General features: G+C 40.9%; 1 protein-coding gene across 2 annotated transcripts in view; it reads left to right on the plus strand.

The window, feature by feature from the left end:
* The first annotated feature begins 131 nt into the window (after positions 1 to 131).
* sdr16c5a (short chain dehydrogenase/reductase family 16C, member 5a) overlaps positions 132 to 16,342 on the plus strand; it is a 35,836-nt gene continuing 19,625 nt past the window's right edge. The window contains exons 1-5 of one of the 2 annotated variants that reach the window (XM_023398267.2): positions 132 to 281; positions 3,688 to 4,015; positions 6,986 to 7,117; positions 7,485 to 7,584; positions 10,965 to 11,109. In XM_023398267.2, coding sequence (XP_023254035.1) covers positions 3,695 to 4,015; positions 6,986 to 7,117; positions 7,485 to 7,584; positions 10,965 to 11,109 — 698 coding nt within the window. In that variant the 5' untranslated portion in view covers positions 132 to 281; positions 3,688 to 3,694. Of the gene's footprint in view, positions 282 to 335; positions 478 to 3,687; positions 4,016 to 6,985; positions 7,118 to 7,484; positions 7,585 to 10,964; positions 11,110 to 16,342 lie in introns of those variants that run through there. The other variant, XM_087171788.1, reaches the window with a different exon arrangement.

The raw sequence follows: 16,342 nt of genomic DNA on the forward strand, positions 1-16,342 counted from the left end.
CTTTTAAAAAAAAAAAAAAAAAAAAAAAAAAATGTGGAAAAGCGCACACACTCCAAGTCCCACAACTCCTCCCGTGGCAGAGGAGACGCGCGGGGCTGGGAGTGGTTGACTCACGTCATGTGATGCAGCTGGCTCCTCCCCGTTGAGCGCAGCGTCGCTTCTGTTTGATTTGACATCTTTTCTTCCCCGGAGGATACAGAAACCGCCGAACCTCCGCCAAGCCAACAGTCCCAGCACAACCTGTGAGACACACGCTGCTCTCCCGCCTCAAAAACACCACGGTACGTTCCCCGGCTCCGGGAGCCATTAACACACTCTCTGTGTCGGTCTGTATCAGCATCGATGAGATAACACACGGCTGGTTAGAGAGCCTGTGTGTCGTAACGTTAGCCTGTGAGGGAGCAAAGGTCTCGGGTAGAGCTGATGGGAGCGGGAGGGACAGGCTGGTAGACAGTCGGTAGCTCAGCAGGACTCGCGGTAAGTTAGAAACTCATGTCGAATGTACAAAGAGTGCGTTAAATATCCGTCACTTATTGTTGCAAAAAAAGTCGCTATCTTTGTTTTGTTTAAATGTCACAGTGAGAACCGTTAAAGGTAACAGCGGTATGTGGTGGCTTTTAAAGTGACCTAACTTCCGGTAGGTTAATATCCCCCCCAAACTAGCAGTAGGTTACATACAGTGAGATTTTTTTACTTAAATAAACTTTACATCCCTCCCATTTTTCAAATCATGTACTAGTGGATAGAGCTGTGGTTTTGCTACTTTCCACTCAGGTATTGGTTTTATTGTCTCCTACAGTCATGGCCAAAAATATTTGCACCCCTGCACTTCTTTCAGACAATGCACCCTCACAGAAAATGGTTGCAATTAAAAATGCTTTGGTATTCACATGTTTATTTCTTTTGTTTGCATTGGAACAACACAGAAAGTCAGATCTGACATCATTTTACACAAAACTCCAAAAAGGGACCGGAAAAAATTATTGGCACCTTTTCAAAATTGTAAGAAATAATAGGATTTCAAGCATGTGATGCTCCTTTTAATTTATATCTAAACTCACCTGTGGCAAGTAACAGGTGCTGGCAATATAGAAATCAGACTTGCAGCCAGTTTAAATGGAGAAAAGTTGACTCAACTTTTGTGCTGTGTGTCTGTGTGTACCACACTGAGCATGGAGAAAAGAAAGAAGAGCAACGAATTGTCTGAGGATTTGAGAACCAAAATTGTGGAAAAGCATGGACAATCTCAAAGCTACAAGTCAATCTCCAGAGATCTTAATGTTCCTGTGTCCACTGTGCACACCGTCATCAAGAAGTTTACAGCCCATAGCATTGTAGCTAACCTCCCTGGGCGTGGACAGAAGAGGAAAGTCGATGAAGATTGCAACGAAGGATTGTTGGAATGGTGGATAAAGAACCTCGATCAACTTCCAAACAAATTCAAGCTGACATGCAGGCACAGGGTACAACAGTGTCAGCTCGCACTGTCCGTCACCATCCCTACGGCCAAACATACCAAAGAATTTTGGAGCGCAATGTAGGGCCCAGTGTCAGAAAGCTGGGTCTCCGTCAGAGGTCATGGGTCTGCCAGCAGGACAATGACCCAGAGCACACTTCAAAAAGCACCCAGAAATGGTTTAAGACAAAGGGCTGGAGCGTTCAGAAGTGGCCAACAATGAGTCCAGATCTAAATCCCATAGAACACCTGTGGAGAGATCTCAAAACAGCAGTTGGGAGAAGGCACCCTTCAAATCTGAGAAACCTTGAGTAGTTGGCAAAATAAAGGGTGTGCTACCAAATATTAAGTTGAGGGTGTCAATAATTTTGTCTGGCCCATTTTTGGAGTTCTGTGTGGAATGATGTCAGATCTGGCTTTGTTTTCTCTACTTTTTTGTGTTGTTCCAATGCAAACAAATGAAATAAAAATGTGAATACCAAAGCATTTTTAATTACAACAATTTTTTGGGAGAAACGGTGCATTATATGAAAGAAGTGCAGGGGTGCCAATATTTTTGGCCCTGGCTGTACATGCTCACTGAGGTGTAAGATCTTACCAAGATGAGACTTGCTTTGAGTTTGTAATATTTTAAAATGATTTCATAATCGGTACTTAATGTACCTACCAGACACTTGCAGAAAGCCCTGCAAATAGTTAATCTAGTACTGTAAAGATAACTTAATGGATGAGATAATCAATAGAAATTGGTTGCCAGCAATTTAGATAATTATTTTGTAATTTTATTTATGACAAACATGCATTTTGTCACATGAACATTTAAGTTGATAGATGACACCCAAAACTCAGTAAATATGTTTATGAAGGTTTGATAGAGGTGTATTAAGATCTTGATTATTGAGTGAAAGTTTATATTTATTAACAGTCAAAAATTCAACTGCTCTGCTTGATCTGGAGGAGGGTCTGTGTAGGTGTGGTTTTATTACATTAGACTACATGAGGCCCGGCAGACCGACCAGATCAGTTGTCATTTGATGTGCAGATTTACCTCCTGGACGATCAGTGATCTGACCTTCAAACTATGGGTTGGATTTCTGGCGGGTGATACATTTTAGTCAGATGTCGGGTTGAGCAGTTACACAGGCTGAGCTCCAACATGGCTGATGTGAAAAGTTTCAAAATATACGTTTATAAACTGTAGAGAACTTGTTTTAAAGGTCCAGTGTGTAGGATATAGGAGGAACTATTGGCAGAGATGCAATATGATATTCATATTTATATTTTCATAAGTATATAATCACCTGAAACTAAAAACTTGTCTGAGTCCCCTATGAGACCTGGCTCATAGGGGGATAAAAGCTCAGAAAATCTGGTCTTAAATGTAATTTAAAATAATTTTAAAATCAATCCTACCATAAACAGGCAGCCAGTGTAGAGACAATGAGACTGGGGTGATGTGAACACACATTTCTTGGAGTGAGTTAGGGCAGCAGCATTCTGAACTAACTGTGGGCAGAGGGATGATTGCTGATGAGACAGGTGTATAAGGAGTCACTGTAGAGGCATGAGGAAATAAAAGCATGAATAAGTTTCTGCAGATCTGTGGCTGAAATAAAAGAATTCATCTTGGCAATATTTCTCACGTGATAAAAACATGACTGCACAACTTTCTACACCTGAGGTTCAAAACACAAATCCTGATCAAAGATTACTCCAGGATTTTAAGCTGAGGACTTGGTTGGAGGATGTAATTTGTTAGATCAGCGAGGAGTTGAACCGGTCAGTAGCTCAGAATGGACAATCCAAACACTGACTCTAGAGAGGGGCTTTTGTGTTTTTTTAATGTTTCCTGAAGGCCACTGTAGGTTCTCCTACAAGCTTGGAAAAAGGGGGGAGAGGGTACAACATCAAGTCACAGCCACTAAATCCTACAAACGGTTCCTTTAATATTATTGGAGTGGTGTTTTCTAAAACTGTAGTCTGACACAGATGTGAATCACTGACTTTCACTGCAGTCTTCAAGCCAATCTACAGATCCATATTCTTTTCCATCTTTCTTTTTCTTTTTTCTTTTTTCTTTTCTACCACGCTTTGTAAACAAAGGCATCCTGTTTGCAGTCAAAGGATTGGCTGCAGCGCTGAGCGATCGATTGAGAGTAGAATGACTTCAGTTCACTCTGCTCTCACATTACATTTCACTCCTACATATCCTTTTTCTTCCTCTTCATCAGATCCATCATGAATTTCTTCCTGGAAACTCTCCAAGTCCTCCTGTTGTCCATCTGGTACAACGTGGAATCTTTCATCTACTTCTTTGTGCCCATGAAGAAGAAGAACATAGCCGGCGAGGTGGTGCTGATCACGGGGTCAGGCAGCGGGATCGGTCGCCTCATGGCTCAGGAGTTTGCGGCTCTTGGCACTGTGCTGGTGTTGTGGGACATTAACCAGGAGGGGATGAAGGAAACAGCTAAACTAGCTAAACAGAGCGGAGCCAGCAGAGTCCACTCCTACCTGTGTGACTGCAGCGACAAGAACGAGGTTTACAGAGTGGCTGATCAGGTGAGCTTCCCACCGCACTATTTACACCTGTACTTTCTGACCAAGTAGCATTCTGCTGTACTCAGTTAGCTTTAATAGCTTAAATTTAACCTATTGTTATTGGGTTATACTAGCTGTCAACAGGAGGTTCGGCCATCATTAGTATCAGTTACAACAACACTGTACTGAAAGTATTAGCAGAGATCTGGCAAAGTGGCAGCAGCATTAAAAAGACAATCAGACAGTTTTCAAACCAGCAGTTTAGTCAGTGTATCTAAACCAATACTGATATTATCAATACTACTAGGACACTGCGCAGGTCATTTTATGACTACAGTTTAAAGAGTGAAAATAATAACCTTCATGAAAGTCTGATTTTCTGTGGGTCTGTTGTGTTATACTGTCCGACCTAATGGACAGAGAACTGTGTGTGTATGTGTAATTGTATGTAAATGAGGGTGGTGCCTGCGTGATAAGGGCATGCACGATAGCACAACCCAGCCCTGGACACTGTGTGATTCTTCAGTGTGACATTTTCTGGACTCCGTGTTTGATTACATTATAGGTCCATATTTTACACTTCCCATGTTTTATATGAAGTGTTGATTCGTAATAAGATATATTTGTGGTTTTAAGAACCAAAAGCGCCAATCAGAAAAGAGGCTCAGAGCCTGCTCTCTTCTGATTGGCTTACTGTTTTCTAAGTGATCAAATAAAAATCCATCAGATTTCAGGTAAACACTCAGAAAAACCAAACCCTCAAGGGTTTTGGATGATGGGTCCAGGTGGGCGGGGCTTGTGATTGCTTTGTTGTGACATCACAAAGTTCCAGAAGTTTCTGAATACAGGCTGTGTGCATTTCTCTGTGGACTGAGGCTTTGATACTTTCACAGTATTAATATAGAACTTAGACCTGATCTATAATCACACAACACATGGACATCTGCCTTTAGACTATATGGAGCTATTAATGCTAAAATCCAACAAATAATACAACTTTATGCTGCAAGGTTGAAAAGTCAGCTCAAGGAAGCACATTTCTGTATTTGAATGTTGAGCTTCGTGTGTGTGTGTGTGTGTGTGTGTGTGTGTGTGTGTGTGTGTGTGTGTGTGTGTGTGTGTGTGTGTGTGAGCACACACCCTGGAGGCAGGGGAGGGATGACTGTTGTGTAAACAAACTTTGTTGGCCTAATACCCAAATTATGGGAAGGTGCTGTAACAACTAGATCCAGGTGGATAAAGGGAGCAGGATCTGAACCAGTTGAAGGTCAACTCCCCAGAAACACACTGACTCTGTGACTGTTACATGGATCAACATCATAACACACACTTGTGTTTGAGTTGGCAGCATCTTAAAAAAAAATAAAAGCTGGGGTAGCTGTAGCTACACCAGCTGTAGCTACACCAGCAAATGTGAGGTTGTTATCTTATATTAGATGATGTCTGCAGTGTTATGTGCTGAAGACTCTTAATCTGTGTTAATAAAAGAAACGAGTTTGCCTCTCCTGACATGTTTCAGTGGCTAACAGAGTCCTGATCCAGCAGACGCCTTCCAGCCAAACCACAACACGAACAACACGTCCTGTTAGAGAACAGTGTAAATCACCGTAAGCCTCGTCTCCACCCATGTTTAGTATTAGCTGACAGCTGTGAAGGGAGCTGTTGTTTTGATGCCTTGGGGTCAAGAGATATGATCATTTTAGATCCACGCTTTGTAGTGCAGCCTGTGGTGAAAAATACATTTCACCACTAACACAAAACAGACAAAAACTAGATGTGTCCTGTCTTTCTAATAAACAGATAGCAATGAAGAGAAGATTAGCAGCTTCTCAGTCACATTCACCAGTTGAAATGAGGAACAGGTCAGCTGCTGATTGATGTTTATTCTGTGACTCACTTGATGACAGGCCAAAATCTAACCTGTATGTTGTTTGGTTCATGTTCTCCCAACAGCCGGAGTCTGTTCTCTGCCAGAGATCATTAGTTGGTTTGAACCTGTAACACCACAGTTCAGTGTGTCAGCTGTCCTGGTTCTGGTCATTAGCAAAGAGGGGTTTCTGACCTGTGGAGTACATTAATAGGAACATGAACCTCTGATACGTTGCACACTACGTGTCATGGCAGCGACATGGACTGATGTTCAGAAGGAACAAGGGGTTTCAAGAAAAGAGCAAGAAATTGGTGTTTGTTATGTTTATAAATTCAATTCATAGCCTGCTACTCTGTCTACACGTTACCTCAGGAGTGTGCTGAAGTATCCAGGCTTCTTCCTTCATCCTCTCCTGACGACCAGACATCATTTAATACAAATTTTCTTTCTGGAAATATTTTCATCTTTACAAAGTTTGTTACAATCGAAGACAGATAACGGCCGTTAACGTTATGCTGATTAATGTTAATAGAACACCTGTGAAGAGGAGTGATACGTGTGGTTAAAAGTCCCAGTGCTGTTGTTTATCAGCACTCATGGGATGCCTCTCATCCAATCAAATTACTTGGTCGGAACTAACTGCTGTATAATAATAAGATAATGATAGGGCAAGTAATAGGACTAATAAGACTAATAATAATAATGAACAGACTCATAACGAGACTATTAATAATAATGATTGTAGCAGTGGGTGTTGAGCAGGAGGATGGAGGCAGCAGGTGGAGAGAGAAGAAGCAGAGTTTGTAACATGTATCAGTGAGATTTGAATGTATAAAGGGCATGACGTCATGGAGACACATTGTGTTGTCTTTGGTGGCAATGCAGAAGATTATTGACTGGTCCAAACTAGAATGAGCAGATCAATCGCAGTCAGCTTCATCTGCTTCATTCATAACTTAGTTGGACAAAGAAATGACTTCTGTTCTTCTGGAACAGTAACTTTCTTCAGATTATTAACAGCTCCTGTAAACAGTCTCTCACAAGCTCCGTCTACCCACTGAATATTTTTACGGAACGATATTTCATCCTACATGATGGACGTTTTCCTCTGCTCTGTGCAGGTGAAGCGAGAGGTGGGTGACGTCAGTATTCTGGTCAACAACGCCGGGATTGTGACGGGAAAGAAGTTCATGGAGGCTCCTGATTCCCTGATTGAGAAGACGGTGGAGGTCAACACCATGTCCCACTTCTGGGTCAGTGAGTCAGCAGACATGGAGAGCTGTCAGCTGGAACATCAACACATGATGTCAGCTGAAATGCAGATGGTTTCTCTAATCTGAGGAAATGTATATTTACAGGCAGATTATTGTAGTGTTGTTCAATTTAACATTTTCTTTAACATTTAGCATTTACATTCACATTTTTAATTTAAATTTTTTTTGGTAAAATGTTGTGTATGGAAGACAAAGTGCTATTATTTTAATTTGAGCATTTAAATTCTTTTGATCAAGACAATTATAATGAATACAAACAGTCTGCAGTATATTTAAATGATTTACAGTCTGTGTTTTGTCTTGTGGTTGATTTGCTCTCTGTCTCTCTTTGTCTCTCTCTGCTCAGACCTACAAGGCCTTCCTTCCTGCCATGATCGCCAACAATCACGGCCATCTGGTCAGCATCGCCAGCTCTGCAGGTCTCATAGGAGTCAATGGATTGGCAGGTGTGTGTTTCTCTTCCGCGTCATGTCACGCATGTCATTCATAGTGCGACTGATGAAAGCATGTCAGTGGTTTTCTATGGGAAAACGGCAGCTTCCTCATATGTCCGTGATTCACATACACAATAATGGAAGCATTGGCGCCATCGTGTTGTAAGAAATTAAAAAAATAATTTGGCCAATATCTCGGCAACCGTAAGGCATTTAAGATTGTGCCTATAGATTGACTGGATGATGCTGATTATATTGATATAGGCCACGCCCATTTGCATCATAACATTTTTTCACCATTTTGAATTTTTTGCTTGACATACTTTTGACTTGATCTTTCATCTTATCTTTAGCAAACCTGGTACAAATCGTGTTGGTTCGACCCTGAACCCTGTCCACATGTTTGATTTGAGATATGACGTGTGGTTTTCTGGGTGTGGATCAAATCAATTCAACCTGCTACAACTCTTCAATCCTTATCCAGTTTGGCTCATGTGTTCAGACCACAAATAAGAATGGAGCGTTTCCTGCTGTTTTGCCACTAGGGGCACGACAGAAAAAAACAAAAATTGCTCAAGTTGGGGTTGGAAGAAATCTAGAAAAGAAAAGAAAACACCAGAATTTGAAAACACAGCCGCCCTCCTGCAGCTCTCCCCCTCTGGCCCCAATGCACAAGCGTCATACACGCACACAACACAAGCAACACAAGCAGCACAGCCAGCAGAAGCCTAAAATATCAGCAACTTTCAACGTAGTGATTCATCAACTGCTTTCATACTAATCTACCTACACAACCAACCACTACAATACATTCAGATATAACATGATGTCAGCAGCCTGTTTCCTGCTCAGGACAGGAACAGCAGCTTCTCCCGGTCTCTGAAATGCTTCAGAGATATTGACACATGTCCATCTGAAGGGATGTGCACACGCGTTTGGAGAACAGCCAATAGAAATGCTCTCTCTCTCTCTCTCTCTCTCTCTCTCTCTCTCTCTCTCTGTCTCTCTCTCTCTCTGTCTGGAAACAGAACCATAATGATTTGTGTTTCGAAACCACTGGACTCAGGCGGGACTCCATATACTATTTCTACACTGTAATATATCAGTAAACCTGTTCACTGAATGCAAAGCGTGAATACATTGAATATCTTGGGGAAATATTTTGACACGAGGAATTTGGCGCCTTCAACTATAAACATGTTTTCGCTTTGTGAGCGTGGATCATTGAGTGCAGGCTGATGAATAAACATGGTGATTTTACCCATTAATAATAAAATGTACCACATGAATGTGCAGAAAGTGAAGGGCTCTGATTACCTCCTGAAGCCACTGTGAATACACCTGCTCAGAACTGAAGGGCTGATGAGCGCAGAGTTTGGGACGTCCTGCATGATTTCTAGGTACATTTTTGAAGTGATTAGTTACAGCTTGAATAAATCTGATCAACTTCCAGTCCGGTGTTTATTGTAAGCTGTTGTGCACAGACTGTAGGAAACACTGTTGCGATCTGTAGAGCTGCTCTCTGACTCAGTGACTCAGTGCTGTGAGTGACTTGACCTCTCAGCACAAACTAAACAAAAAGCCTCACTGAAATATTCACACTGACATGAGTCAGCAGGTGTTGAAGCACAGCTGATTTGGGTGTTTTCTCTCTAAATTAGTGACATAGCCCAGGTCCCTGAAGTGCTGCTGTTATGGTTCAACACTGCTGTTGAAGTGCTGGGTTTGATCACGCTGGGTTTGAAGAGGGGGACGGACAAATCCTGTCCAACCCCGATTCTCCACAGATCTGAACTCTGCACGAAGCACATCATGAACACTAGGAGCTGCTTTCACAAAGACAGAGTCTGACTGTGGCTCAGATAGAACAAACAAACAGCCAGACTTCAGATAGACTCAGTCTAAATTCATCTGTTGCACAAAGCACTTTAGTTCTTGACTTTGGTACAATGAATTCTGGGTAAAAATAAATAAATAAAATAAAACAGTTATGAGGACGTTTTACTTGAACAGTTAAAACAATAAAAAAAAAACAAAAAAAAAAACAATAACAATGTTAGCAAATTATGAGCCGTGTTTTCTTGTTTCTTGTTGTTGGGTGCTGCTGCTCAGCGCAGCATTTGGTGTGTTTGGTGTGATTGTTACCATGGTAACATTGGTCTTAGACCTGAGTTGGCCTGGGAGTAAGGTGTCTAATGTTTTTGGCTCAAAATAATTTCTGTGAAAAAGTCTGACTCGCATCAAACTGATCTATGAGCAGAATGAGGACTGGACCAACACTACAGAGCAGTCTGTGTGAAACCAGCCGCTGGTCTGAGCCTCAGCAAATCTACACACATCTATTGATTTTTTTTTTTTTTTTTTTTTTTTTTTTTAGCCAATTCTAACTTTAAAATGACTTTTGTTCAGAGGTTGTGTTTAAAGACTCAGCTCTGTTTGGATTTGATATTCAGTTCATTTTAGTTTTCAGACAGATCTAACTATCGTGAAGCAAGAAGGACATTGGACTGAGTTTTTATTGTTGTAGTTAATTAAAACCTTCTGTGATGTTTTATCTGCTCCTTATAACAGACCTCAGATCTGTTCAGTGGATGATTATCTTTGACAGTCACAGTTTATGCCTCAGTGGTGATGGTACAACATGTCGTCAGAGTTGCCCTCTCACCTATATTCATCATAAAGATCGTAGTGTCTTATCACCAGTAAGCCTGCGTTGCATCAGATCATATAACGCGTGTAGCTGCGGCACAAAATCATTGCTGTAACTAATTGTTGTGTTGTGATAAGCAAAAAAAACATGTGAGATGATGGTTATGTATGTGGAATATCAGTGTCTAGTTAAACTCAACTAAACAAGAGAAAGTGAGCAGACAAGAGTTTGTCCAGTGAAAGTTCCAACAGCAAAACCTACAAACAACCCTCAGGTTTCTCTGATTGTGACTCACTGAAGCAGCTGGTGATAAATTCATATCTTTGTCTTTGATCATGTCCTTGTGCAGCCGGGTAAATCTGTCTGTCTGTCAGTCCAACGTTCAGATCCTCACGGACAGATGATGAAATTTTAGACACAAAAAGAATAATACCTCAGGTGTGTGTTTGTGTGTGTGTGTGTGTGTGTGTGTGTGTGTGTGTGTGTGTAACAAAATACACCTATTGTTTCCTAATCATGTGTAAGTAAAAGGAATCAGGTGTCTGTCTTGGTGGGTAAGCTTGAATAAGCTCCTAGTTCACAGAAAAGTGAAGGTATTCAGGAATAATTTGAGGGTGTGAAGAGTAAAATCACAGCCGACTACAGCAGGTGAGAAATAACAAATATCCAAAGTAATTCATCTTTTCCTGTAACTAATGATCTTTTTCACTTTCCTCCACCTGTGACCCCCCCCCCCACGCAGACTACTGTGCCAGTAAGTTTGCAGCTGTAGGTTTTGCAGAGTCAGTGGGTCTGGAGCTGCTGGCAATTGGGAAAGATGGCGTGAAGACCACCATCGTGTGCCCGTACTTCATCAACACTGGGATGTTCGATGGATGTCAAACTAAGTAGGTCTCTTCACACGACTTCCCCGAGATGAATAACATGTAAACATTAAGTCCAGGAGCCTGTGTCATGACTCCAGGTGAAGTCTGATTCTGAGTGTCTTGTTGCCTCTGAGAGGAAGAGCTGCTCTGTGCCTGTGTTGGTTGATCAGTGGTTATGACTGATCAGTGTGTGCTGGAACTTTGTTCAATCTATACCTGCTCCTGGTGGAGCGCGCATCATAGTCCTGCCCATGTGGCCCGGGTTCAGATCCGACTTGTGGCCTTCTACTGCATCTCTCTCTCTCTCTCTCTCTCTCTCTCTCTCTCTCTCTCTCTCTCTCTCTCTTCTCTCTTCTCTCTCTCTTCTCTCTCTCTGTCTCTCTGAATTTCCTGTCTCTGTCACTGTGGCTATCAGGAAAAAAAAAGACGAAGCTTATGTTATAGATTATAGATATGTTACATATACTGTACATGCATCCCAAACCCTGTCAGTATATGTTGATATTATTTATTATTATGAACATGTTTAGTGAGAAATGAATTAAACATATAGAATTTTTATATGTGTGTTGTTTTAATAAACTTGCATATAGAAATTAAATATAGTTAACATATATGGCCACAACATGTTATATGATATAAAAATTCAACATATACTGTAGATATTTTTAATATATGTGCATATACAAATATCATTATGTGTTCGTATATGTTATAAACCTACATTGTCATATATCCAGAGGATGTTTATACAGTATGTGATAATAATATATCCCCTTATAGGTGACATATGTGGCAGCATCACTCTTGATATAGGGACCTACAGTATACATCATAGATTACATTTCTGGTAGTTGTGGTCAGGTGTGTTGACACTATAAATGTGTATTAACATGTAGTGGAGATGACGTCACCTCTGAGCAGAGCTGCAGCCGTGAGGTCACAGTGTTTCAGACGAGGCCATAAACTGTGATGTTGATGCGTCTTTGATCAGAGTCAGTAACACTCTCTGTATCACTCCAGTGGTTTTAAAGAATCAGCTGTTCTCATCTCAGCTGAAGCTCATCTTCTCGCTCAAATGAACTGCTCACACGTTATCTCCTCTTCATATAATATCCTCATTTTATTTCATTTATGTGTAAAAGTGTGACGAGCTGGTCACAGCAGAGGAGGAGAGGGAGGGGGTGAATGAGTGGAGAGGAGTAAAGAGGAACGGTGAGAATCGTAGTTTATGTAACTTGACAAGTCGATTTTAAGAATAAAGTCTTATTTGTAACGACGGCCTGAAAGGCGGGGAGCTCCGGGGGAAGAGAATGGAGTGAGAATGAATCGAGGAAATGAAAGAATATAAAAAGAGAGGAAGATGAAGCGTGATGTTTTTATTGAGCATGAAATGGAGCAGTAGAGTTACAACACCCAGACAGTGACCGAGAGCCAAGGCGTTATTTACTGCATTAACGCAAGACGAGCCTCCATCTCTAATGCCCCCTGTTAAAGTTGATCAGATTGAGTGAGAAACCTGTTTTTGAATTGAACACTTCCTCCATCTGTTCACATTAAAATGATTCTGTTGGTTCATTATGTTCAAAACTCTGCAGCCGCTCCAAGACCTCCACTAGCCTCTGGTCAAAAGTTACAAACCCCACAGACTAAAAACTGATCCTGGAGCGACAGAACCCATTTTAGTTCAGGGGTCATGTGGTCAGGAAAGACCTGGGAAGGTCATGGAGTAGGGAAAGTGTGTTTTCCAGTCCTCAAAAAGTAAAATCATGAAAGATTTTTGAAAAGTTATGGAAACTGTATTAAAGTGTTGAACATCAGTTTTTAAACATGTGTGTGATCACTCAGGTCAGTGATGTTCTCAGGTGTAGCAGGACACAGTCATACTCTGTCCTGTCAGGAGTAACATTGATTTTACGATACAGGCTGAAAATACTGAAGATTGTAACTTTTTTATAAAAAAACAAAACAAAACAAAAAAAAAAAACCCCTGAATGTGGAATGTGAGGAAAAACATTGGCTCTGTTGAAGCTGTGAGATTACTTGCACTACAGGTCGAATGTCCACTGAAAGTTATTAACTAATCTGTGCTTTAGCAGAAAGATAACGAGCAGCTTTACTCATCATTTCTCGGTTATCTCTTCAGGCACGTCTTATGAAATGTGTCTCTCTCTTTGGTCACATTTCTTTTCTCTTACATCACCTGGACACTTGAGAGATCCCTCCATCAAAAAGCCTGAGAGTGAGAATGATAAGATCATATTCATCGGTGTTGTTAACTGACTTGTAACAGATAAGTGATGTCACAACCAACAACTACACTATATAAATATCACCAAATTATATTAACTACTCGGCACGTCCAGCTTGAATGTGCACAGTGTCAGTTGGAGCAGTGCAGCAGCCGCTCTGCTGCCGTGTCCAGAGGACGTTCACACTCTGAGCAGACTGTGGCGGCTCTGGTAGCTGTGGTACCACCGCTGCACTGACACATCATGACACACACTCTCTCAACAGCCAAGCTGCTGGTGCGGTGTGCACCATCACAGCAAGGAAACCTGCTGCAGTGCACATCTCCACTGCCACTGAACAAATGTTCATTTTGTTTTTCTGCCAAAAAAGAATCAGGATTTCCTGTCATTTTATTTTGTAGTATGTGTGGTATCCTGTGTACTCGGCCTGAGTGATGTGGCTGAGAAAAAATCTCCCAACAAGCCTGGCTCTGTGATTCAGTCATCAGGTACTTGATGTATGATGGACTTTCAGATATCTGTCAAACTGTATCAGGCTACAGTTTGATCCAACTCATATTTATTTTTATTTTGCCTCCGAGGCGGTGACAGTCAGAGCCAGAGGCGTTATGTTTTAGGGTCGTCCGCCGGTCTGTCCCATTCCCATGAACGTGATATTTCAGGGAACTTCTTCAAATTTGGCACGAAAGGATGAACTGATTAGAGTTTGGTGGTCAAAGGTCAACCTCACTGTGACGTCATAATGTTCTGCTAAAACACCTCTGGTCATTATTCAACCCTGTGACTCAGGAAGAGACTGTGACCATATTTCCTGTAACTTGGCTGGTTGGTGGAGGAAACGACCATGAGGCGGGAAATCTAGTTATAGAGAGCGACGGTCAGAGCCTGAAAGCAACATCTCACACCACAAACAATATTAAATCAGAAGGACTAAGCCTTTTTATTATTGTGTGAGATTTGTGGATAAATGGAGAAGAGAGAAGTAATACTAACTATTCAACAACAAAACAAAATAATGCCAGAGGTCTGTGTGCTGGTAATTGACTGTACACATTAGACTGACAGTGTCTTTCAGTTTTATACCTCCTCATAAAAACACACACACTGCCTGGCCTCTGTCCTACACTCCCACATGTCCTGGGGTCAGGTTTTAAAAGTGTTTGGAGACTTGTGTCCATCTTTATTTCTGTCTTCCTGCTTTCATCCGTCCAACAGCCCCTGAAGCCACCAGGCCACATGGTCTACGCCAGCACCAAACACCTGGCCTGTCACTTCCTACTCCTCACATCTGCACACACACACACACACAGCTCCTCAAAATAACCACAAAACATCCAAAAATCTGTGACCTGCTTAAAAGCGATTAGAATGTCGGAGTTGTCTGTGTCCATGCTTAGATATATGTGTCACCAAAAACAAGTGAACCTGAGGGTCAGTTCTCGGACTGTATTTTGAACGCTGCTCTTTGGAGAGTGTTGGGCCTCCTTGTTAGTCTCATGTGATGTATAAACATCCTGAGCTTTTTCACATACTGTCTTTAACTCGCGTCGTTTATATGGACTCAAACATGTAGATTGCATCGTGTTAGTAAAATATGCATAAACAATTTGCCATCAGATTATCTGGTCGGCAGTAAAATATTACACAGTAAAAAAGGTATTAATTGTGAAGGAAGCCCAGAGGGCTCATACAATAAAAAATCTAAAATAAAATAATGTTAATAATAAGAATAAATCAAGACAGAAGTTTGAACATTTTAAATGTGCAGGAGATGTAATACATACCTAGTCACACAAAATTATATTTATATAAAAAAAAATAAAAAATGTAAATGTGTTTTTAAAGTTATTAAAGATGACGACTTCAAAGTTGTACTTAGTGAATCCCAGAAATTAGGAATTCTAAATTTGGTTAAAAAAAAAAAAAAACTGATGATGATTGGAAGTTTGACAATAAGGTCAATGAAAATCCTTCGGAAGGTTTTGCTTGTGATATATGAACTTAAACATAAACACTGTTAGAAGAGTATTTACAAAATAAATTGACTAAAATTTTAATTTCCTTAACAAAGGTGCAGGTGGAGTAGAATCATTCTTAAAAACCTGTTTTGGATTAACAGTATCTGATTAAGGTATCAAGGATAAATAGTGCAGTGTTCCTCAGAACCATGGTAGAATTGCTAATGACTGAATTCCTGCAAATCCATTCCCATCAGCCTCAGATGTGCTTTGTTAATTGCTAATTAGCAATGTTAACATGCTAACATGCTAAACTACCATGTGAACATGGTAAGCATCAGACCAACTGAACACCAACATGTTGGTGTTATCATTGTGAGCGTGCTAGCTTGCTGACATTAGCTTTTAGCTCCACTGTGCTGAAGAACAGCTTCACAGAGCTGCTAACACTCTATAGAGTCGCTAGCTGCTCCCAGCGACTGGAAAATGGTGAGTGGATTATCCTGGTAAAGTCAAAGAATTATAGTTAAATTAAAAGCATAGTGAAAAATGAAAAAAGTTAGTTTAATTTATTTTTTTACTCTTAATAATTTTCTGTCTTAAGTCTATTTGAGATGTAATGATAATGTTTGCTTCTTGGCAAATTGGCACCAATCAAATCTGCTGAATTAGCTATTTGCAGCTCTTGTTCACAGTCTAGCTGTGGATGTTCACACCGGTATCACTGGAATACTTACTTACTTACTTACTTAGAAGATTTATAGATGTTTATTGGCGGTGGTCTTCAGACATAATGATTTGTTCTTTAACACGGATTCAGAAGTTACAGAACTATGACTCCATGACAGTGAGATTTTTTTATAAATATTGGAGAAATCGGGTGCTAAGCAGTACTTTACTTGCGTGGGTGGGTGTCACAGTATCTGCTTGTTTGGTAAACGGACCCAATCAGCAGCCAAACTACAGTAAATAACCTCCTGCTGTTTTTACAACCCTGACATCCATATGTCCACTCTAGCCCCTTTTACACAGCCTGTTCAAGGC

Source organism: Seriola lalandi, unplaced genomic scaffold (genome assembly GCF_002814215.2).
Source record: "Seriola lalandi dorsalis isolate HSWRI2012SDOR001 ecotype SW California unplaced genomic scaffold, Sedor1 jcf7180002054981, whole genome shotgun sequence".
Classification (NCBI taxonomy): Eukaryota; Metazoa; Chordata; class Actinopteri; order Carangiformes; family Carangidae; genus Seriola; species Seriola lalandi.